The sequence below is a fragment of the Glycine max genome, chromosome 2 (assembly GCF_000004515.6).
Source record: "Glycine max cultivar Williams 82 chromosome 2, Glycine_max_v4.0, whole genome shotgun sequence".
NCBI classification, from domain to species: Eukaryota; Viridiplantae; Streptophyta; class Magnoliopsida; order Fabales; family Fabaceae; genus Glycine; species Glycine max.
In genome coordinates this window covers 33,974,456-33,999,586 of record NC_016089.4, presented here as the reverse complement: position 1 = coordinate 33,999,586, position 25,131 = coordinate 33,974,456, and the positions used below count along the sequence as shown (strand labels likewise).

The window sequence follows — 25,131 nt, the reverse complement described above, 5'->3', positions numbered from 1 at the left end:
CTTTCATCACAGTAGTAAGTGAAAGAAAAAAAAATAACAATAAAGCTTTTTAATAACTACCTACAATATGTGGTTAAAAAATTGATTGGATTCACTTTTTTCATGAGTGCTTATAGGAAAAAAAAATAGAACACATTAAATTTCTTCTATCAGTATGTACTTTAACTTCCATAGACACTCTAGTAGCTTTTCCAATAGCTGATACATAAATCCATAAATCCATTATGGATTCAAGAAAAAAATTCATTTCATTTTACATTCCTATTTTCTTCTATGAATATTTATAAAAAAAAAATTATTTGAATAGTGCTTAACTAGTTTTTTTTTAGTCACCAATTCAGTATATTCAATCCTGAATTTTGACCACTCAACTGTTGTAGGTTACAGGAATGAAACTAGAGCTAAGGGTATAAGGTTCATCCAGAGTAATGGCACCTTGGATGAAACCTATGAAGCATACATAAACATAGCCAAGAATTCAAGTTCAAGGGGTGATGTCATTTTGGCAGCAAGTGCATTAGGTAGTCTCCTACTTATGATGCTAAGTGGCAATTACATAAAAGGAAATTACATATTTGCATTAAATCAAATTGAAACAATTGATATTCTCCAAAATGACACTATTTATCAAATATTTAGCATAGATTCAAAGATGACCCTAATAACCAAAATTCCTAATTTAAAAAAAAAAAACTCACTATTTATCAAATATTTAGCAATTTTTAAAATTAAGATTGAAGATTACGAATCAAGGTGATCCGTAAGCTTTTTCCAGATCAACTTGATCCGGAAGAAGCTTACGGATCACCCTGATCCGTAAACTGCTCGAGGAAAGTTTACTGATCAAGTTGATCCGTAAGCATCATGCGGATCAAGGTGATCCAAAAGATGCTTACGAATCAACTTGATCCGTAAGGTGTTTAACATGCTTCCGGATCAAGTTGATCCAAAAGATGCTTACGAATCAACTTGATCCAGAAGCATATTCAACAACTTACGGATCAAGTTGATCCATAAGCATCTTCCGGATCAAGTTGATCCAGAATATGCTTACGGATCAACTTGATCCGTAACACACACCTCTCCACTTACAAATCAACAATCTACCCTATCGGATCATCCTAACTCCGGCAACAATGGCGGAAACGACATGGTTACGACGCTTACCTCGACGGTGGACGGTGACGAAGCTCCCTCAACGGTGGACGATGGCGTTGCTCTTCACGGAAGCCTCCTCAATGCACCTCGCAACCTCTTCATGGCAACCTCCTCTTCATGGCAACCTCCTATTCACGGCAACAATGGAGGCAAGCTCCTCATTGAAGAAAAAGAAGAACCTCTTCCCGCAACCTCCTCTTAACGGCAACAACAAATGGAAACGCCGGTGACGTGAGCAACAACAATACGAAAATGACAGGTGAGGAAGAAGAGAAGAAAACGTAGGAAGAAGAAGCGGAAACGCAGGCGGGGTGGGAGAGAGAGAGTCTCACGTTATTTTTTTTAAAAATAAGTCAAGGGTATTACGACCTTTTCACTACAAGTGCTGGGTGCACCAACAAAAATGCTGGTGCACCTAGCAACACTCTTTGATAATTTGTGATATGATTGTGATGATGCAGGGAATAGTAACATCAGCAATCCAATTTTACGTGCAAGACATGGTTATTAAAACCACGGGGCCAATGTTTGTGACTGCATTTAATCCCCTGCGTATGATCATAGTCACGGCCTTGGCCTGCATTCTTCTCTCAGAGAAACTCCATCTTGGAAGGTACTACCAACTGAAGCAACATTTCAATTGACATGGCTTCTCATCAATGTAAATTTTTCAAATGTATAGTCGTTAATTTCAATAATATATGAATTGAGTCTAAAAAAGATATATTGTCAACAATAACAAATTTTCATACATGATAATTTTTTTTGTCTTTTAGAATATCTAATATAAAAATCCTTCTTAACATGATTTTTGATTGGTATACCATGTAAAATTCCATAATTCTTCAGTGCAGAGATTTTGTTGGTTTTGAGGAGGAAATTATAAAAAACAGAGGAGAGAAGAGAGACAATGCGTATGCGGAGGAAATAGAATTATTCTATTCTAATTCAAATTGTTCTCAGCAGCGATACAATAAATAGCAAAAGATAAACTAATTATATAACAAGAAATTAGCAAAACGGAATATTAAAACTAACTTGCTCCTTAAAGATAGGAACCACTTATTGACTAGGCTAATCCATTAAAACTGACTTACTCCTAAAATATAAGAAACCAACTTATTTATTAAATCCTATCTTAAAAACTGAAAAATAAAATATTATGCAGTTACAAAAGTATATCTTCAACACTCCTCCTTGATTTTGAAACTGCAAACTCCAATTCTTTGAGTTCAAGTTTGTTGATAGGTAGTGACTTTGTAAACATGTCAGCCAATTGATCTTTAGACTTGCAGTAACTTAAGTTCACTTCTCCACTTTGTTGCATCTTTATCAAATAATAAACCTGGATGTTGAAATGTTTAATCTTCCCATGACACACGGGATTGTTTGCAATAGCAATGGCTACTTGATTGTCAACAAAAATTCCAGTTTTGTTCTCTTTAGAAAATAGAATGTTTGACCTTGTTGAAGTGAGATACATTAGACATCCAATCAAGCTCCCACAATATCCTTCATTAATGTTATCAACACCTTCTTCCTTGCTAAACTTCTCCTTTTGATTCATTGGTGTGCTAACAGACTTGCATTCTTCCATTTGAAACTTTTTCAAATTTTCTTTTGCATATTTCCTTTTTTTCATGTTTAGCATTCTTTCAAGATGGAAATGATCAAGTCTCTTGTGCCAGAGTTCCATGGGTGTGACTTGAGTGAAATAGGTTGTATGCTCCTCCTCTGCTAGATCAAATGAAAAGCTTTTACCTTTCATTTTAACCCTTAGAACTTCCCGGCCAAAATTGTCATAGATAAAGCAATGTTGATGTTCAAAGGACACTTTAAATCCCTTTTTAATCAACTGACCTACACTTAGCAAGTTTTGGTCAATGTTAGGTACATAAAGAACATCTGATATTAATTTGGTACCTGAACACGTTGAAATTGCAACAGTTCCTTTTCCTTTTACTGGAATATAGCCACCATTCCCAATTCTGACCTTTGAGACATTAGTTGGCTTCAAATCCTTGAATAGAGTCTTATCATTTGTCATGTGGTTCGTACAACCACTATCAATCAACCAACTTTCACTTGATTCACTACTCAAGAAGCATGTGGCCACAAACAGTTGGTCCTCTTCTTCTTGATTAGCAATCTGAGCTCCCTCATCATGGTGATTTTTGTTGGCGCAGATCACCGCTTCATGCCCTATCTGGTTGCACTTGTTACATTTTGCATCTGGTCTCCTCCAACATTTGAAAGGTGCATGACCTTTTTTGCCACAATGCTGACAAGGTGGATAATTTTTCTTTTTATCCTTACCTTGGTTGTTTGCACTGTTTTCACTGCTTGCTGGTTGATTCTTCTTGAAAAATTTTTTTTTGCTTTCATCAACTTCATGATGTTTGGTGGGCAAAGCACCTTCGACAAAGTCGGGTGAAGATTTGCTTGATGATTTGGAAACAAAAGAGAGAAGAGACAAATGTTGTGAAGCTTATAGAGGTGATTCAGTTTATCAGTTGAATGAAGCGGCAGTTGCAAAGGGATGTCTGGGGCGTATCCCTGGGGGAGAAATGGTTGGAATTATAAAGAAATTCATTAACTTAGATGCAGGAACTGATTAACTAAGAAAGTTAGGAGTTGGTATGAGACTTTTTCTTTTCTCACTCTAAAATCAAAGTGATTTCAATTTCAGGTACAAAAAATCAAATTTTGAACTTTTGTACTAAGTGTAGAATAAGAAGCTTTGTTCTCAAAATAACCAATGTAAGCTCAATTTTCTTTATGATGGGCAATTTTTTTATGTCTAAGATCAGAATTTGTTTTTTTGCTTTTTATTTCCTTCAATTTTCTTTAATGGATTTCTTGATATTTTTCATATGAGAAATCAAATGACTTTCATTCAACAACTAGAAGCTGTGGGTATGTGGTGTTTCTTATTCATTTTTTTTTCTTTTTCATTTTAACTTTCCTTCATATTTTTTTAGGAAATTTCTTTCTTTTCTCACCCTGCAAGTTCTGAAGGACTACATGTTTGAACTACATTATTTATATTAGAAGAAAAAAATAAAATAAAAAATGCATTTTTTATTCCTATCTTACAAAAAAATTGGATTCTTGCTAAATAAATAAGCCAACAACCCGTGCGTACGCACGGGTTACTGGCTAGTTATAATAATTGCTAATCATTATTATATTATAATTATGCAATTACATATCATATATTTAATGACTATGATTTGTTTATAGTGTGGTTTAGGTCAAAAAAAGCATGGAATTTGTTATACTTTTAATAATCAATAGATAGATTTTATATAAAATTTTCCTTTTTTATATTGTTTACTGTTATACATATACAATTATACATGAATGTACGATTTTATTAAAGAGTCAGTATCTATTATAAACTAGAGAAATAGGTACGTGTTGTGCGGGTTTATAAATAATTAAAAAAATATTTAAATAAATTATTTATTTGATAAATCAAATTTAAAAATATAATTATCAATAATATTTTATATTATTTTTTGTTAAAAGAGATAAAAAAATTCCGTATAAATTAAAATATTTTTTATTTATCAATATATTTATAAGGGAATATTTTAAAATTGGAGGTTGATCATTCAAGTAAATTTGATTAACGTGAAGATAAAAGTAAGCATTGTGTATAAATTTTATAAGACCAATATATGAATAAAGTGAAATTAACATAATAAAACAACCAAAAAATATATTTAATGAAAGAAAAATAGTCAATCATAATGATAAAACACATAAAAATGATATGAATAAAACACCGAAAATTATTCATTTAAATAGACTTTTGTATTTATTTCCTTTTGTTGGTGACCTGTTGTTGAATTTTGTTTTCTTTGGTGTGCTTGTTTTTAAACTGTAATGTCAGAACTCAGAACAATTTGTTTATTCGCCTTTCTCCTTAATGGACTTTCTGATATTGAATAAACTTCATTTGATGATGAAGATGCATCTTTTGACTTCTTGGATGTTTGTAGCTTTGAGCTTTTACTTATGACAAATTATTTTTTTACATTTTTCTTTAATGGACTTGCTTCTCCTTTTGATGATGAAGATGCATCATTTGACTTATTGGATAATTGTAGCTTTCGATTTTGACTTGTGACAGTTTATTTATTGGCCTTTTTCGTAAAGGACTTTGTGAGATTTGATAAACTTCTTTATTAGATGATGAAGATGCACCATAATTTCAACCAAAGTATCATCAATCTAATTGATTGTTGCATGAATTATGAACACATTATCCTATTATTTTATATATGTTAAAACTAAGAAAAAATTAAGTATTATTGAATATTATGAATACGAAGGTCATGGTAGGTTAGCATACCTGTGATTTTGATGCCCATTTCATGGACATTATATATTGCAAATATCTTCTATTTTTTGACATTCTATTGTCAAGATCAATGTTGGCAAAACTTGAAGAAGATAGTTCTTTTATTTGATTTTGTTCTATTTTTTTTCTGCAAAGTAGTTATTAAAATAAAATTTATAATTTTTTAACTACACCAATCAAAGAATTAAAATAAACTAACGATATTGTTTGTTAAATGTTACAAAATGTGTATAATAAAAAAATAAAAGAAGGAAGTTCATTTTATCCTATCTTGAACTTTACAAAATCAAGATTGTCTAGGTTGATAAAGATCATTATACTTGAAGTTGAGTTGATTGAATATTCATCTAAAAATAATTATTAAAATATAATTGTTAGTAAATTAAAATTATTATAGTAAATAAAATATATAAAAAAATTGTAAGTAAAAAGTATGATATAGACTTAATTGAATTAAAATTATTTATTTATTAAATAAGTTGAATTGAAAATAATACTTAAGATAGTAAAGAAAAATCTCAAATAAATAAATAAATATCAAATTAAATAAACATGCTAATATAAAAATAAAAAGATAAGAAATTATGGATCAATTTTTATTTAAATATTATTTAAAAATTATATATATATATATATATATATATATTTAAAACTTAATATAAAAATTAAATTTAGTAAGGAGTTCAGCTTTTATATATTATAAATAGATTTAGAATCTTAAAGTTAAACTTATTTATCAAAATTAAGTTAATGGTTCCTTCTATATAACCTATCTTCCTAATGATTTCTAATTCTCTTGAAATTTCTGGAGCAACAACAAGGTGGTGTCATTGATGAGGCAGAGCCATTTATAGGATCTAGCCATTTTGGTAATCTTATCTCTTTGACTTTTGTTCCTTTTCTTTTGGGGGGATCAGCTTGCGCATGCATCTCATTTTTCTAACTCATCTTTTCCATTTTAACAACATGAGTTTATTCACTGGAATACAATTGTGCTGATGAAAAGGAGCTTGGTTTTGTTGATCCCCACTTTGAGATCTTATGTATTGGATGATCCTATGTCTCATCATTTACCTATCTAGTATTTAACATTAAATATTTTGCAGTTTCTCATGGCAGAAGAATATTTGCTTAGTCTCAAATTGTAAAACTTTGCTTTTTTGTTGTCTTTTTATATTAATAGTGTATCACGTATGCTTTAATGTATGGTTGAATTTTTGTAGGGAAAAGATTATTTTCTCATTACTGCAATTGTTGGTTCTTTATGGTACAAAAGTGATCATTCGTGTGACATCTTTATATTAGTATTCAGCAAATGATTTTTGTCGAAAGTCGTATTACTTCCTTCCACTCAAAACTCAAAAGGCTTAATTGCGCTTTACTTCCCTCCTTGCTATTGTGAGCTCTCTCTCCATAAACATTAAAAAAATTAAACAACATCGGTTTGAAAAATAACACATTATACATCAGTTTTCTAAAACAACGATGTAGAAATCAAGATTATAAGACGATTTAAAAACCATTGTGAAAAGTGTTAACTTTTCATGACAGCGAATTCAAAGATGGTTGAAAACTATCATGAAAAGTGTAAAATAATCGTCTTTAAAAGACTTTTTTTGTTGTAGTGTGTGTATATATATATATACACACAAAGATGAGAGATCAAATTGCACCGATGTAATTTTGATAACTATTACATTATTCTATAACTTTCAATTGGATAATGTTTTCTTAACACTTACCGTTGGATTGGAAGTTCCTTTGACATAGATCACGTATGTCAAATTTCATATTAATCCAAAATTATTTGCTACTTCATTCATATAGACTAAAATCAACATAATACAAACATTTCAAAATATATTAAAATATGGATCATTTGATTAATTTATTGTTGTTGTTCAATTTTGATAAAATTTGACCCAAATGATCTTGTTAATATGTAGATATAATTCAACAATTAGATTAATAAAAAAACACATTTTATATCAAGTTATTAAATAGTGTAATAATTATCAAAATGTATACTTTCTGAAAATCATCTTAGAAAGTGTACATTCTAAGATTGTTTTTTTGAAATCCATCTTAGAATGTAGATTTTCTAAGACAATTTTCATAAAATCGTCTTAGAATGTACCTTTTTTAATATTTTTTAAACAAAAATAACACATTTTACACCAGTTTCTAAATTTATTGATATAGAAAGTGAGAAATAACCATATTTGAAAGACTTTTTTTGAAAAGTGTTGACTTTTTGTGATGACGGATTGAAAGATGGTTGAAAATCTTCATGGAAAGTGTAAAATAACCATATTTGAAAGACTTTTTTTTGTAGTGTATATATATATATATATATATATATATATATATTAAATTTATATAACTCATTAAATTTTCTATTATCTTATGTATGCACGATGAGATATTTTTTATTTATGTATACTTTGATTGTAATTATATCTTTTTATTGTCATACCTTGTGGTCCTGTAAAACTAATATAATATGTTTAATTTTGCATTCTTAAAAAAATTAAACAATCATCTTATCTAAAATCTACTTATAAATTAAAAGTTTGACATGTATATGATTTAAAAAATTTGACTCTTGGTTCATATGATTTGAGCTAATTAGCTGGAAAAAATTAAAGTTTATATCAAACTTGATTCAAATTTTGAATTGAACTAAAGGTTAACGAATTGAGTTGAGCTAAACTAAATTCGGTTCAAGCTCCACTATTTTCAATCATAAATGAAATCATGTATAACTTTATACTTTATATTTTTTTATCCTTTTTTTACTATGCAACCATTTCTTAAGCTGCTAATTGTGATTGATAATTATAGTCTGATTACTTGAGACCATCTAAATCTTTATCCACTAATTCTTTAAGACCATTGGAAATTGTAGCTTACTATGCTTTGTTTTCGGATTTACTCCCATGACTACATGGTCAACCTAATTTAGATTGGACAAGAGGGAAGACAATAGCTATGGCCATAAGTAGATGATGAAGTATATATGACGACAGATCACGTTTTTAAAATCTATTTTACTAAGATAAAAGATCAGCCATCTAATTTGCATCCAAAGATTCCAATTGACCGACAACATGAATGGGGCGATTCTCACAAGTGTAGCGAATCCAGGTTCCAGCAAATAGACATTATTATATTATGTCAAATATAATGTAAAATCATCGATTAGAGAATATATAGGCATTTTTTTTAACAGCGATGTTAAATTATTCAACAAACCAGCGGAATCCAGCTCATTGAATAGACATTATATATGTGCGAAAAAAAAATCAAATTACTCCAAAATTAACTTTAAAAAATTATTCTCCAAAATTGTTTTGACAAATAACTTATCTTTAACCACTAGAGTAAAAGAAAATAAAGAGTAGAGATGACCAATAGCTCTTAATAGTTATTTTTGGAATAAATTGATCTCTCTTCTATCCATCAATGTGTTACTATGAAGAATAGGCATTATATTTATTATATGCGCAACCAAGCAAAATCCATGAAATCATATGCACATTATTTTATATGTATGGGTGTACAAATAGTGACACCCCATCTAACCCATCTAACTAGACTACAAAAACCATAAATTTTTAGTATACATAAAGTTCTCCGTTTACTTATACTTTGTATAAATACCATACACGATACGATTCATAAAATAGTAGTAATTGGCCCAATTAAATAAACGAGTAAAGGAGTTAAGTGCATAAAAAATATTTCACAACCACTTTAGCCCATATTTTACAAGAGCTATTGGTCTTTTACTGACAAATTACTTCTGGACAAATAAAGATTTCGTATTTCTCGTGAAATATAATCCAAAGTCTAGTTTGTTGGACATCCTGTCTTTTAGAAATTTCTTGGCACCCTAACGAACATAGAAAGATGAAATTGTTTGCAGTTTAGGCTTATAAAAGCTTGTTAGTTTATCATGATGTAATAAAGCATCTTGTTGACTTTTCGTAAATCAACTGGTTCCCCTACTTGACTTTGGAAATTTCCTTTTATTTGCACACGTTTAAATGAAGAATGATTTTCTTCTACCTGCTACGGTAAACATATAGGTACATGTCATATCAACCCATCAGATTCGTATTAAATTCCATCTTCAAGAAAACAAAAAATCTAATGGATATTTGCAACGGCCGGCATAGCTCTCCATTGACTAGACTTTGCATAAATATCTATCAAAATGGCTAGATATGATTCAAAATAGAACCATTCCAGCAAGTTTATCACTGCATTCCTATCTACCTAAAATCATGGCCGAATCACTCCTTTTCTCCGTTGCAGAGTCACTGCTAGGGAAGCTTGCTTCTCGTGCCGTTGAAAAAGCTTCTCTGGCCATGGGGGTGTACCATGATCTACAACAGATGAGAGTGACTATGGCACTGGTCAAAGCCTTGCTGTTAGATGCTGAGCAAAAGAAGCAGCAGAACAATGCATTGAGCGAGTGGCTGAGACAGATTAAGCGCGTATTTTCGGATGCCGAAGACATAGTTGACAACTTTGAGTGTGAAGCTTTGCGGAAGCATGTTGTCAACACTCATGGTAGCGTCTCGAGGAAGGTACGTCGTTTGTTCTCAACTAGTAATCCTCTTGTTTATCGTTTAAGAATGGCACGTGAGATAAAAGGCATCAAGAACAGGTTAGAGAAGGTTGCAGCTGATAGGCACATGTTTGGCCTTCAAATTAATGACATGGATACTCGTGTCGTGCATAGGAGGGAAATGACTCATTCCCATGTAAATGCCTCAAATGTCATAGGAAGGGAAGATGATAAAAAGAAAATAATAGAGCTTTTGCTGCAAGATGGTAATGACACGAGTCCCTCTGTTATTTCTATCGAGGGATTCGGAGGCATGGGAAAGACCACGCTTGCAAAGTTGGTGTTCAATGACTTGATCATTGATGAATGTTTCCCGTTGAAGATGTGGGTGTGTGTCTCTAATGATTTTGAACTTAGGAACGTGCTTATTAAAATCCTTAATTCTACTCCTAACCCGAGGAATGAAAACTTCAAAAACTTTGAGATGGAGCAACTTCAAAATCGTTTGAGAAATACTCTTCATCGTCAGAAGTTCTTGCTTGTCTTGGACGACGTATGGAACGAAAATCGTGTTAAATGGAATGAGTTGAAGGATATCATAGACATAGGTGTTGAAGGGAGCAAAATCCTAGTGACTACTCGTAGCCACGCAATAGCTGTCATGATGCGCACTAAATCGTCTAACTATTACCGTCTAGAAGGCCTTTCGGAAGAACATTCCTTATCTCTATTTCTCAAATCGGCTTTTGATGATGGAGAAGAGAGAAAACATCCACAATTGGTGGAGATTGGGAAAGAAATTCTGAAAAAATGTGGAGGGATACCGTTGGCAGTAAGAACACTAGGAAGTTCTCTAGTCTCAAGGGTTAATAGACAAGAGTGGGAGTCTCTAAGAGACAATGAGATTTGGAATTTACCACAAAATGAACAAGACATTTTGCCTGCTCTTGAATTAAGTTATGATCAACTACCTTCGTATTTAAAACGATGCTTTGCATGCTTCTCCCTTGCCCCTGAGGACTTTGATATTTCTAGTTTTTATGTTACATTACTGTGGGAGGCACTTGGTTTTCTTCCACAACCAAAGGAAGGTGAAACAATACATGATGTTGCCAATCAATTTTTGCGTGAACTATGGTTAAGATCTTTTCTTACAGATTTTCTAGACATGGGAAGTACTTGCAGATTTAAATTACATGATTTAGTGCGTGATCTTGCAGTGTATGTTGCAAAAGGTGAGTTTCAAATTTTATATCCCCACAGTCCAAATATATATGAGCATGCCCAACATTTGTCATTCACTGAAAATAATATGCTTGGCATTGATCTCGTTCCCATAGGTCTGAGAACTATAATTTTCCCTGTGGAAGCTACCAACGAAGCTTTCTTGTATACGTTGGTGTCGAGGTGCAAATACTTGAGAGTTTTAGACTTAAGTTATTCTAAATACGAGAGTTTGCCTCGCAGCATTGGAAAGTTGAAACACTTAAGATATCTTGATCTTTCGGGTAACCAAAAACTTGAGGAACTCCCTCATTCAATGTACAAGCTCCAGAATTTGCAAACTTTAGACCTCAGAGGATGCATAAAGCTACATGAATTGCCCAAAGGAATAAGAAAATTAATCAGCCTTCGTCAGCTGCTTGTAACCACAAGGCAACCAGAATTTCCAGATAAAGAGATTGCAAATTTGACTTCTATAGAAACATTAGAACTCCATTCTTGCAATAATTTGGAGTCATTGTTTGAAGAGATACAAATTTCTACTCTTAGATTTTTGAATTTTTCTGGTTGTGGGAGTCTAAAGTCTTTCTCGTTTCATGCCATTAAAAATTTAGAGAGTTTGGTTATCTTCAATTGTAGTAAGTTGGAATTGTCAATGGGCCTTGGCAATGAAATCCCTGCTTCAAGGTTAAAGTTACTTGTTCTTCAAAGTTTGTCACAACTGGTCACTTTGCCTCGGTGGTTGCGAGGATCTGCTAGCACATTGCATTCCTTGTTAATTGTTGGCTGTAACAATCTCGAAGAGCTTCCTGAATGGCTTTCTAATTTGAATTGTCTCAAACTACTTATGATTGAACATTGTCCAAAGCTGCTCTCACTCCCTGATAGCATGCATCACCTCACAAACCTTGAACATTTAGAAATTAATGATTGCCCTGAATTATGCAAAAGATGTCAGCCAGGAGTTGGACTAGATTGGCACAAAATATCACATATCAAACAAGTTATCATCGGTGAACCAGAAGAGTAGAAGGAATTCTCACACAAACACATTCAAAAGTTGAAGGTATTATTTTTCACTTTTTGGTTTCCATAATGTATTGTTTTAGACAACTTATTTTTGCTATTTTGAATGAAAGGAATTTTCTTCTATACACATCAAATTATATACCAACAATGTCCTATATAGTTAAATAAAAGTTTGACCTCTTAAAATGTTGACAAGGCCAAGGGTTCGATTACAGACCATGTATATTTTCTTCTATACACATCAACAAATAGTAAAAGGCTTTTATTACCCACTCTTCACCTCCAAAGGGACTAGTCTCTAATTGTTAGCCTAGGAATACCTTTAATACATACAAAATATGTATATTCTATGATTTGATACTTTTTGCAACTATAAAGACAATGGTTTTGTACGCATTATGATAATTTTTGTAACAAATGAAGATTAAACAGCTTGGCTAATTAAACCATTATTGAAAAGTGTATTCGGATACTTTTATAATAAATTTTAATGATACTTCTTTATTATTGTTGTTATTGAAAAGATAACATTGGTATAACAATTGAAGGGGACCCATCTAAGTTTAATTTAATGTTTTAATATTATTTTAATTTTGTGAAATTTTAAGAATTTTTTGAACTATTATTTTATACTTTATCTTCTCTGTTTATTAATTACTTCCAATTGATAATCAAGTCATAGCTTTTTTATTTGAACCCGGCATGACTCTAAGTGGAAAGACCGATGCAGATAATCTTCTGGAAATATGTTTGATACATTTTTTAGGACAATATTCTAACTTTGTTTATTTCCCTTTGTTGTAGAGTTTCTGTTAATGTTGTAGATTTTGACTTTCTCGTGGCCTTGTCCGCATCCTTAGCAGCAAGGCAAGGATCAACAATGGTTCTTGCGTACTTGTGTTGTAATCTACACACACATTTGAATGACAATCTCTTTTCTTAATTCTTGCTGATGGATTATCTGTTGATGGACAAGTAAGAAATTACTTCTTTATGAAAATATATTTTTTGCAATCTAGATGAAAATTTACTATTTTTTGTCAAGCATAAATATTTCACTAAAAGCTAAAAATGAAATGATTTCTAAAACTCAAGATTAAATATTATCGAACAGCCACAAAAATGAAACATGCATATCATCTTTGTCATCCGCAAGAATTGAAGCAGCAAATATATATTAAAACAAATATGAAGGGAATACATTCCATGAAAAAGCAACGGCAAATGATAAATTTGCCAAAAAAAATACTTCTATAGTTAATGACAGGCAAAGAAAACTTTGATGATTAAAAGTGGTATCAAAGATCATTACATGACTGATGACTCTAGCACAAACGGTGTTAATGATTTCAAATGGATATATCATATATATGTGATAATAGGGTACTATTAAATTTAATAGATGTTTTTCACCATCTTATGACTCATGCCAGCAAACCCTGACATGTGTCTGAAGGCACCATGATACTGATTCATGAATCTTCTATACCATGAGTGTCCTATTGGAAGCATGTACAAATTTCATAGGTAACTTCATTTAGAGATTTTTTGCATGCTTCTATATTGCCTTTGCCTCAGAATTAATTACATGAATTATCGCATGCTCTTTGTGATATATTATCATTCATTCACTCTAGATAGTTTTATTTATTCGATGTAGACCATGTGAAGCTGGTATTTGACATAAACCATGCATAAAGACTTTTCAGGTCAATCTTTCAAGTGCATTTGCAGGAAGAGAATATAAGGTCGTCACATCTGCTTTTCAATTGTTGCAGGTATTTGAACTTGTTACCCTTCATATTATTTGCTTAGCTTTTCATGCTCTTAATTCACTTGACTTGAATCGTTTGATCATGCAGGCTTTGTCGGATTTGTCCAGCCAGTGTGAATGATAGAATTAGTGCATTAACACGGTGCAAGTGAAACATGTTGTGGAATTTTTCCACCAAGTAAATATGAAATGGTGCAAAGGAAGGTAGAAAATTTTCTACTTCCAACTACATTCATTAATTCCACCAGGTGCAAAGCCCTCTATAAATTGAGGAGAGCCCTACAATGCAAGAGCACACAAGCAAGAAGCAAAGTGAGAAGCACATCGTCACATTTAGAGAGAAAATGTGAAAGAAAAATAGAGAAAGCCTAATAGAATTTCTCTCAGAAAATTAGTGAGACAATTTGTAAATTGTGTTAACGCATAAAGAAATAAAGACTAGAATATGAAAGATGTGTTTCTTTGTGTTATTCAAAATAAGTAAACTCATGCCTATTAAATAGGCTACTACATAACAGAATAACAAAAAAATAGGAATTAAATTCAGCATAATCTAAAACTGAAATCCTAATGTTTAAGGAAAAACACAACCATTATGCTACGTGGAGTAACACACTCCTTAAAACTAGGATAATAACTGAACTATTCAAGAAAAATATTTTTTTTTTTAATTTTCTTAATAATCCCTCCCTTAAACTGAACACTACAGTACTTTAATTTAATGTTGCAACAAAAATATTAACATCTTTCAAAGAGCAGACTTTCATCAATTTTCTCAAATTTTGGAAAGGTGAAATTTTGAGAGATTTTGTGAATATATCAACTATCGGATCCTTGCTTTTACAATACTATAGATCAATGGTGCCATCATTGCTTCGTTCCCTTAAAAAATAGTGTTTCACATCTATATGCTTGCTTCTTCCATGTAATACAGGATTCTTGGACAATTTAATAACTGAATTATTGTTACAAAATATTGTGGTTGCACCTGGTTCTTTGAACTTCAGTTCTTCAAGAATTCTCCTTAACCAAATGGCTTGACAAGTGTAACATCCCATTTTTGGTGAATTAAATTAAAAAAGTTTTTCATTTAAAATAAATAGAGTTTTAGCTAGAAAAAAAATGATAAGATTTTTGTAATTAAATAAATAAGAAGAAATAACTTCATTAAAATAATGGTTTGAAGGAAAAAAAAAAAGATATTTGATTTATTTATTTGATAGGAAATAAAAATAGGATATTTGTTTATAAAATAATAAAAAAAATAAAAATAGAGTAAATAATAGGCTTTGATTACCCCAGCTATAAATATAAATAGAGACATGCTAGGTCAGTTTTGAGACTGACGACGCCTCCTCTTCTTCTCAATTTCGTTTTCTCTTCTCCTTCTCCCAAAACTCTCTCTTTTCTCGCATATCACAAAATTTGTTTCAGAAAAACAACGATCTTGGACTCATTCACCGTTGGATCATCGTGAAATTTAAACACCAGGTTTGGAACTCATTTCCAAACATTCTCACCACTGGAAATTACGAAAAGATGTCGGAGCTGCGAGAAATACCCTTTGTATCGCAACTTTTTCTTTTCCCACAGAAACTCAAAACTGTCTCAGTAAAACTATGATCCCGGACTCGTTAACCGTTGGATTATTGTGAAATTTTGATATGTGGTTCAAGATTCATTTATTCACATCTTCACCGTTGGGATTTGCAAAATAAGGTTTATGAAGGAAGAAATACTCATCGCACGTAGACAGGAGAATGGAGACTTCAATCCCTTCTCCTTCACTCTAGTGTTTGGAAACCCTATCAGAGCAATCAGAGGAAAAACTTGAGGAATCTCAGGAAGCCGCTAGAGATGCCACTATTATTGTCACAATACACACGTGAGCCCGGTTAAAGGTAAGGGATGAGTTTATCGCAATTGGGATTAAAATGAACATGTGTAGGAATTATTAGGGGATCAAAATGAGGTTTATTTTGGGATGTTTATTGTATTGAAATTCTTGTTGTATGATTATGTGAAATTGTTTGAGGGGTTTTACTCCCCATGGATTGAGAAATATTTTTGTATAATTTGTTTGTGTTTTGAATAAGATTAGTGTAATAAATAGTTATATTGGATTATGAAATTATTATGAATTGTAGAATAATATATTACTTTGAGATTATAATATTGTTATGGAGATTGAGTATAAGTGTAAAGTTGAATGTGTTAAATTGCGAGATACACGTAAACATGAGATGGTTGATTGTGACATTATGAGATGTGAAATTGTGAACATGAGATTCAGTTGTGAATAAGTGTGTGGTTAACACTTGATAAGAAAATACTTGTGTTGTGAGTTGTAAATTATACAATAACCCGACCAGTGTTTACCTTGAAAAAAAGTGTTTATGTGCAGTGTTAAAGGGAAAGTGTAGGTTACCTAGTTAGGAACCAGTGTTAAATTGTAGCGCAATGTGTTAAATATGTTTGAAACTTGAGTGTGAGGTTGTGGGTATTGTATAATTAATGAGCAGTGTTTGCTTATAATATTGTTGTTGAAATCAAGTATAAGTACAAAGTTGAACGTGCGATAATTTGTGAGATACATGTAAACCTATGATGGTGGATTGTGACATTGTGAGATGTTAAATTGTGGGTATGATATTTGATTATGAATAAGTGTGTGTGTGTGTGTGTTTAACACTTGATGTGACAATAATTGTGTTGTGAGCTGTGAATTATACAATAACCCGACCAGTGTTTATATTGAAAAAAGTGTTTATGCGCAGTGTTAAAGAGAAAGTGTAAGTTCCTAGTTAGGAACCAGTGTTAAATTGTATCATAATGTGTTAAACGTGTTTGAAACACGAGTGTGAGGTCATGAGTATTGTATAATTCATGAGCAGTGTCTGCTTGTAAAAATTGTTGTAGGGGTTAGACCCGAATCAGGAAGGTGAGACCCTAACGGATTCTTCGAAGTCTGGGCCTTGGGGGTAAAGACACTCGATTTGAGTGCTTCTTTAAGCCTACGTTGATCTCATATGGTTTGAGCATTCTCGCAAAACGGAGTGACCCTGATTGGTCACCTTATGATTTTACTTAGTGAGAGTGACCTGACATACTCATTGTGTGGTGCGTCTTGTTATGTATTCCTAAGCGCCACAGGATGGTTTTTCACTGATATGGTACCACATTGCATATAAGCTTTAAGTCTTAACATAATTGTTGCATAACGCTTGCTAATTGTTTATTATGAAATTGATGAGTGTTATTATGTCTTGATCAAAGTGTGTGATTCATGTGTAATATGATTAATGATTAAAAAGTGAATTTTAAATGACAGTGGTGGAATTACGTGAGTTATGTTTAAGTAAGTTGTATCTCATTTATATGACTCACTCCCTGTGTGCTATTTGTGTTTGGATCCTATGATGATCTCGAACTTTGTGTTCGGGGGAGCAGATGACTAGGTGAATTGCTTTAAAGAACCTTATGCTGAAGGACGTCGGGACACAATACTCTGATAGGATGTGACATTGGGGCATAAGTTTCTATATTATTATTTATTCCTTATATTATTAGTACATATACGTATGGGGTAGAGGGTGTCACAACAAGCACAAGCTATAGCAACAAAAAGTTCAGCTTCTATGCTTGACAAAGTAACTATTGGTTGCTTCTTAGATAACCATGAAATGACACCGGTTCCCAACATAAAGACATAACTAGAAGTACTCTTTTTATCATCTTGATCTCCTGTATAATCATTGTTAGTGAAGCCCAATAAATTGGATTTTTCACCCTTTTATAGAATAGCCCAAATTCTCTGGTTCCTTGCACGTAGCGAAGGATCCGTTTAGCAACCAACAAATTAATTTTGTAGGTTCCTCTATATATCTGCTAATCATACTTACAGAATACATTATGTCGGGTCTCGTTGGAGTTAAATACATCAAACTACCAAAAATTTGTTTGTAAAGTGTGTTGTCAACCTTATTTCCTTTAAGATCCTTGTGAAGCTTTAAACTAAACTTCGATGGTGTGTTTGCTAGATTGCAATCCTTCATCTGAAACCTATCCAAGAATTCTCCCTCATATTTCTTTTGACAAATAAAGATTCCATTAGTTGTTTGATTCACTTCTTTATCTCCACTTTTAACAAAGAGTGTGTGCTCATAAGGACATTTTGTGAAACAAGCTTTAAGAAAAATATGCTTCAATGCGACTATACCATGCTCGTGGGGCTTGTTTCAACCCGTACAAGACCTTTTTTAATCTGTAAACTTTATGCTCACTTCCAATCTTGACATAACCCGGTGGTTGTTCAATAAATACTTGCTCCTTCAAGTATCCATGTAAGAATGTTGATTTAACATCTAGTTGGCAAATGGGCCATGAATTTTATGCCACTAAAGCAATCATCAATCTGATCGTGTCATGTCTTGCAACTTGAGAAAAAACTTCTGTATAGTCAATCCCATATTGTTGCTTGTATCCCTTCGCCACCAAACGTGCCTTGTACTTGTCAACTTCACCATTTTCCTTCAACTTTGTTTTAAAAACCCATTTTACACCAATGGTTTTGTGTTCTTTAGGAAGATCACACAACTCCCAAGTATCATTTCTTTCAATTGCATCAATTTCATCATTCATCGTTTTTCGCCACTTCTCTTCTTTGACAGCACTTTCAAAAGTTGTAGGATCACAATCTGAAAACAAAGCAAAGTGAGTAATTGAATTTGGAATTCTAGTTACAAGAAAGTCATCCATCCAAGCTGGCCTTTTTCTAATACGGGGAGATAGTTCTTCTTCATTGTCATTGTTTGTTGGAGAATTTTCAGTGACTATTGGAGCAATTTTTTCAAATGTACTAGAGGCTAAAGTTTGTCCTTTTTCGTCATTTTCATCAAGAAATACTTGGGTAGGTTGTTGCCTATTCCAATCCCTAGTGTTTTCTTCATCAAAAACAACATCCTTGCTGGTCACAATATTCTTTGTACTGGGATTAAACAATTTGTATGCTTTGGAGGTTTCACTTACACCAATAAACACATTTTCCAGCTTTATCATCAAGTTTCTTTCTTTTCTGATCAAGAACATGGACAAAGGCAATGCATCCAAATTTTTTGAAGTGATTCACATCTAGTTTTCTCCCACTCCAAGTTTCTTCAGGAGTCATGTTTTGAACATCAAATGTTGGACTTCTGTTCAAAATATGAACACTCCAATTTACGGCTTCTGGCCAAAAATTCTTTGGAACCCTTCCTCGTGTCATTAAGCTCCTCACCATGTTAAGAATTTTCCTATTCATCCTCTTTGATACACCGTTTTGTTGCGGTGTATAGGTTGTTGTGAGTTCTCTTCGTATGCCATGCTCTGCACAAAAGTTTTCAAAAACCTTTGAGCAATATTCACTACCACGATCTGTATGAAGGGTCTTGATATTTTTTCCAGCCTCATTTTCAACACGAGCTTTAAGAAACTTGAATGCAATAAATGCTTTAGATTTTTCCTACAAAAAATAAACCCAAGTTTTTATTGAAAAATCATCAATGAAGGTAATTAAATAACTTTTACCTCCATTGGAAGATGGACTTGTTGGCCCATATATACATGAATGTACCAACTCTAGAGCATCTTTTGCTCTCCATGACTTGTTTTTAGGAAATTGAGAACAATGTTGTTTGCTAACAACACAATCCTCACACACTTGGGAAGGGGCTACAATTGGAGGAAGTCCTGTCACCATGTTCTTCTGGTTGAGAGTCTTTAATTCACCAAAACTCAAGTGGCCATAACGAAAATGCCATAACCATGAAGGATCTTTGATTCCAACCACTAATCAAGACTGAATAGTTTCAACCTTCAATGGAAACAACCTGTTGGAACTCATTTGCACAATAGCAATAGCACCTCTAGTAGAATCATAACTTTCACAAGCACCATGTTTAATAGTAATGACATATCCCTTCTCTTGTAACTGACCAGCACTCAACAAGTTACTTTTTAAGTCAGGTACATACAATACATTAGAGATTGTTTCCACAAAACCATTCTTGGTTTTATTTTAATATCACCTTTACCCTTTACTTGTATAGAGGAAGAATCACCAAAACTAACAATTGAATGAAAATCTTCATTTAGATGAGAAAAGGAGGACTTACTTCCACTCATGAGATTACTGCAGCCTGTATCTACATACCAAACATCTGGTTTTGGTTCCTTACTATTTTGAACAGCCATCAATAGCATTTCAGCCTCATTCTCTTCAACAAACTTTGAAATCACTTCATTTTCTTTGTTGCTTGACAGCTTTGTATAACATTCAGAATGACAATGGCCAAACATGTGACACCGATAACACTCAATCTTAAATTTATCAAATTGATTTCCTCCTCTTCCTCTGCCACTGTAGTTGTTTTGATCTCCCCTTCCACTGTTGTTGTTTTGATCTACCCGTCCTCTGCCTCTACCACTTCTCCCTGTGTCTTTACCTCTGCCTCTTGAAGAGGTAGATTCCTTCAAAGCTTGCTCTTCTGTAATTGTATCTTGATTCATCTTTTGCTCATGAACTAACTAAGAACTCTGGAGCTCGTCAAGGGAGAATGTATCAACATTTTTGGATTCTTCAATGGAACACACAACATAGTTGTACTTTGGTGCCATGAAATGCAAGATCTTCTTGACTATAACAACATCTTCCATCTTTTCACCATGGAATCACATTTTATTTGCAATTGTCATGGTTCTTGCAAAATAGTTGGTTACCGATTCATCATTCTTCATGCGTAACATTTCAAATTCCTTTCTCAAGGCTTGAAGTTGTGCATGCTTTGTTCTATTAGAGCCTTGATATTTTTTCTTCATTGAATCCCAACTATCTTTGGAAGTTTCTTTGTAAAGAATTGTTTTCAAGATAGAGCGATCAATGGCTTGGAACAAGTAATTTTTTGCCTTTAAATCTTTCAACTTCAGTCCCTCCAACTCCTTTTGTTGTGTTTATGTGAGTGCTACAACAGCATTAGGTGTTTCAACACCACTTTCAACAACATGCCAATACTCTTTAGACCGCAGGAAATTCTCCATCAACATGCTCCAATGGTCATAGTGATCATCAAAGCATGGAATAACAGGCTGCACAAAGTGCTATTCAGATGACATCTCTTTTGCTTGTTGTTATCACAAAAGCTACTACCTTTGTTTTTTTTAGGTCCCGTTTAGCTCTGGTACCACTGTTAACGCATAAAGAAATAAAGACTAGAATATGAGAAATGCGTTTCTTTGTGTTATTTAAAACAAGTATACTCCTGCCTATTAAATAGGCTAGTACACACCAGAATAACAAGTAAATAGGAATCAAATCCACTACTGCATAATTTAAACCTAAAATCCTAACGTTTAAGGAAAAACACAACCATTATGCTACGTGGAGTAACACACTCCTTAAAACTAGGATAATAATTAAACTACTCAAAATAAATAATTTTTTTATTTTCTTAACATTGTGAGTCCACAAATTGAAGATAAATTATTGTTGTATTTTTGTATCCCGATTATTGTTGTAGTGGAAGATTTAAAAGGCCTGGGTCCCGTGGTTTTTCCTTGCTCACATTGAGAAGGCTTTTCATGGCAAAAAAATTTGGTGTTATTGTTCTACATTTTCTGCTCAGTGCCTATTTTGAATTCACAGAGGAGGGAAATTATGATGGCATTTACCAACAGACTTGATTCTACAGTTCATGCTCTGGTGGCATAGACCAGTACCCTATACTTCTAGGTTTCTTCAATATTGAGAGTCTAGTCTAGGAGGAATAATGAACAAGGGATTTAGGAATGTGTTAGCCATTAAGAAAGTTGTTATCTGTTACTATGATATTCTAAGTGCTGATTATCTAGGAAGCTTGTTATTCTTTCTTTCTTATTCTATTATTCTCAATTCCAGGAGTTTTTAGGAAGAATATTGAAAAGGTATGGGCAGTCTGTTGAGGGATCAATAAATTGGCACTTTTGGATCCATCAAAGAAATTCGGCAAGAAAAAAATGAAGTGAAGATAAAACAGAAACTTTCCAAAATAAAAACTGCAATAGTTGAAGGTGGATGAAGAAAATTATGATAATTAACATCGGGATCAATACATGATTAATGGATGGTCTGGCATCAAAGACCAGTGATTACAGGATATTGTTTATTATAACCAGAAAGTGTTGCCACTGAGAAAGTCACAGTAACTTTTCCAATTTTTAGACCATTAGATTAATATGATGGTTTAAATTGTGCCCCTTGTTTAAAAAAATACTTTAATTATTAATTCATTTTTAAAATTTATTGTATACTTTAAAATCATAAAAAAAAAATACTACTAAGCATGTAGGTTACTGAGTTATTTCATATTAACCAGTAGTCCTCAAGGAGAATTTTACTATCCATAGCAGTGTTATTTTCCTCGACTAAGATTGTTTCCGGTAAGAGGTCATGTGTATAAAAAGACAGTAAATTTTTTTGTGAAAGCTCCTACACTGTCAGAAATTTATTTCTTGGTAAACAAAATTTGACAGTTTAATAACAGTCAGAAATTTTCTAACAATTTAAACAAAATTGAGATCAGTGGTTAATTTAAAATAACTATGTAGTATTTTTAAAAATTTCCTCAAATCATATGTTAGTCAAACGGCTTTTTAAAATTTATTACTTTTAAATGTTAAGCTGACAAGGACCTCTCACTTTCAATGACCAAATTCACAAATGATAAAAAAAAAAATGACCAAATTGACAGGTAGAAAATTATTTCCACTCCACCGAAATCCTATGAATACCACCTGCCAAATCTGTTGCCAAAATTGAACAATAGCTTCTACCTACCTAAATTTTCCCAATGGCTTCGAGTGGAAAATTCCTTCCTCACCAAACCCAAGTGATGGCAGTTCTGATACCTTTCCCTGCACAAGGCCATCTCAACCAGCTTCTTCATCTCTCACGCCTAATCTTATCACACAACATACCAGTCCATTATGTTGGCACTGTCACACACATTCGCCAAGTCACACTTCGAGACCACAACTCCATCTCCAACATTCATTTCCATGCCTTTGAAGTTCCTTCCTTTGTTTCCCCTCCTCCCAACCCCAACAATGAAGAAACCGATTTCCCAGCTCATCTACTTCCTTCCTTTGAGGCCTCTTCGCATCTTCGGGAGCCTGTGAGGAAACTTCTTCATTCCCTCTCTTCTCAAGCCAAAAGGGTCATTGTCATCCATGACTCTGTAATGGCATCAGTGGCACAAGATGCCACAAACATGCCAAATGTTGAGAATTACACTTTTCACAGCACATGTACATTTGGCACCGCCGTTTTTTATTGGGATAAAATGGGGAGACCCTTGGTTGATGGCATGCTTGTCCCAGAAATTCCTTCTATGGAAGGATGCTTCACAACCGATTTCATGAATTTCATGATTGCGCAAAGAGATTTCCGCAAAGTCAATGATGGAAACATCTACAACACAAGCAGAGCAATTGAAGGTGCTTACATTGAGTGGATGGAGCGTTTCACTGGTGGCAAGAAGCTTTGGGCATTGGGACCATTCAACCCTTTAGCTTTTGAGAAGAAAGATTCCAAAGAAAGGCACTTTTGCTTGGAGTGGCTTGATAAACAAGATCCAAATTCAGTCCTATACGTGTCTTTTGGGACCACAACAACTTTTAAAGAGGAACAAATAAAAAAGATTGCAACTGGGTTGGAACAAAGCAAGCAGAAGTTCATCTGGGTGCTGAGAGATGCTGATAAAGGAGACATATTTGATGGAAGTGAAGCAAAATGGAATGAGTTTTCGAATGAGTTTGAGGAGAGAGTTGAAGGCATGGGGCTAGTTGTGAGAGATTGGGCACCCCAATTGGAAATTCTGAGTCACACTTCAACAGGGGGGTTTATGAGTCATTGTGGATGGAACTCTTGCTTAGAGAGCATATCCATGGGGGTGCCAATAGCAGCATGGCCTATGCACTCTGACCAGCCAAGAAACAGTGTTTTGATCACAGAGGTGCTCAAGATTGGCTTGGTTGTGAAGAATTGGGCACAAAGGAATGCATTGGTTAGTGCTTCAAATGTTGAAAATGCTGTGAGAAGGTTGATGGAAACAAAGGAAGGTGATGATATGCGAGAAAGAGCAGTGAGGCTTAAAAATGTCATACATAGGTCCATGGATGAAGGTGGAGTTTCTCGCATGGAAATTGATTCTTTCATTGCTCATATCACTAAATAGCTGTATCAAGTGATATTAGTGTGGTCCTAGTTGAATATGACAGAATTTTACAGTTCATGAAGTTGATGCAAAATAGGTTTGGCATGAAAATACACACATATTTATGTTTCTGGAGACATTATCTGGCAAAGTTTTTGTGATCAACATGCTAAGCCATTTTGCAGAATTCTTATCTATGTATTTTAGAACAATCCTTGTTTGGTGTCAATAATTGTTTATCCACACGCAAATTAAATTTTTGAATTTATATATATAATCAAAGACTTCAAACAATATTTAAGATATATACACTATTTCTAGTCTGGAAGATTCTCCTTGTTCTTACTATTTTTCACTATGTTTTTTTGTTTCTTATCGGTTCTTTGAGCTTCTCTTTCGAAGATAAATATGTATCTATGATACATATAAGTATATTTGTTTTTCTTGCACAAAATTGTGTCTATGCCCTATTATAGTTCGCGGGAAAGCAATTAATAATGTTATTGTTCTTGAGATTAAGTTGCAAAACAAGTTGTCCTTCTTCGCTCTTGATTTAGTCGTAAGTAATAAGTCCCAAGGTAATGTAAATGAGAGAATATTAGGTGTTTCAGTAGAATAAGTTATATTTTTGTATATATGTTATTATATTTATATTAATAGTATTTATCTTAAAGCATGTATATTATATTTTTCTAATTTTATTTCTTTATTGATGATATAATTCCATATTCAAACTCACATGCTTTGAAAAAATATCTTTGAATTATAAAATCAT

The 25,131-nt window shown here is 33.0% G+C and overlaps 2 protein-coding genes across 4 annotated transcripts; both read left to right on the top strand.

The window, feature by feature from the left end:
• The first annotated feature begins 9,723 nt into the window (after positions 1 to 9,723).
• Positions 9,724 to 14,581, top strand: LOC100780033 (putative disease resistance protein RGA4). Of its 3 annotated transcripts, none has more exons than XM_014768155.3 (4): positions 9,724 to 12,393; positions 13,161 to 13,331; positions 14,066 to 14,134; positions 14,219 to 14,581. In XM_014768155.3, exon 1 carries the CDS (start codon positions 9,757 to 9,759, stop codon positions 12,355 to 12,357), a length of 2,601 nt encoding a protein of 866 aa, XP_014623641.1. In that variant the 5' UTR covers positions 9,724 to 9,756; the 3' UTR covers positions 12,358 to 12,393; positions 13,161 to 13,331; positions 14,066 to 14,134; positions 14,219 to 14,581. The 3 variants fall into 3 exon arrangements, with proteins under 3 accessions (XP_014623641.1, XP_014623640.1, XP_040863577.1); XM_014768154.3 differs by having other exon boundaries at positions 14,057 to 14,134; XM_041007643.1 differs by having other exon boundaries at positions 14,017 to 14,134.
• An 8,248-nt stretch (positions 14,582 to 22,829) lies between these two features.
• LOC100788235 (zeatin O-glucosyltransferase) lies at positions 22,830 to 25,020 on the top strand. Its single transcript, XM_003519026.5, has one exon. The coding sequence runs from the start codon at positions 22,992 to 22,994 to the stop codon at positions 24,375 to 24,377; it is 1,386 nt and encodes a 461-aa protein (XP_003519074.1). The 5' UTR covers positions 22,830 to 22,991; the 3' UTR covers positions 24,378 to 25,020.
• Positions 25,021 to 25,131: the final 111 nt, after the last annotated feature.

What these genes read in the sequence shown, in the direction of transcription:
- LOC100788235 (XM_003519026.5), top strand. Translation starts at nt 22,992, where the DNA reads ATGGCTTCGAGTGGAAAATTCCTTCCTCACCAAACCCAAGTGATGGCA.
- LOC100780033 (XM_014768155.3), top strand. Translation starts at nt 9,757, where the DNA reads ATGATTCAAAATAGAACCATTCCAGCAAGTTTATCACTGCATTCCTAT.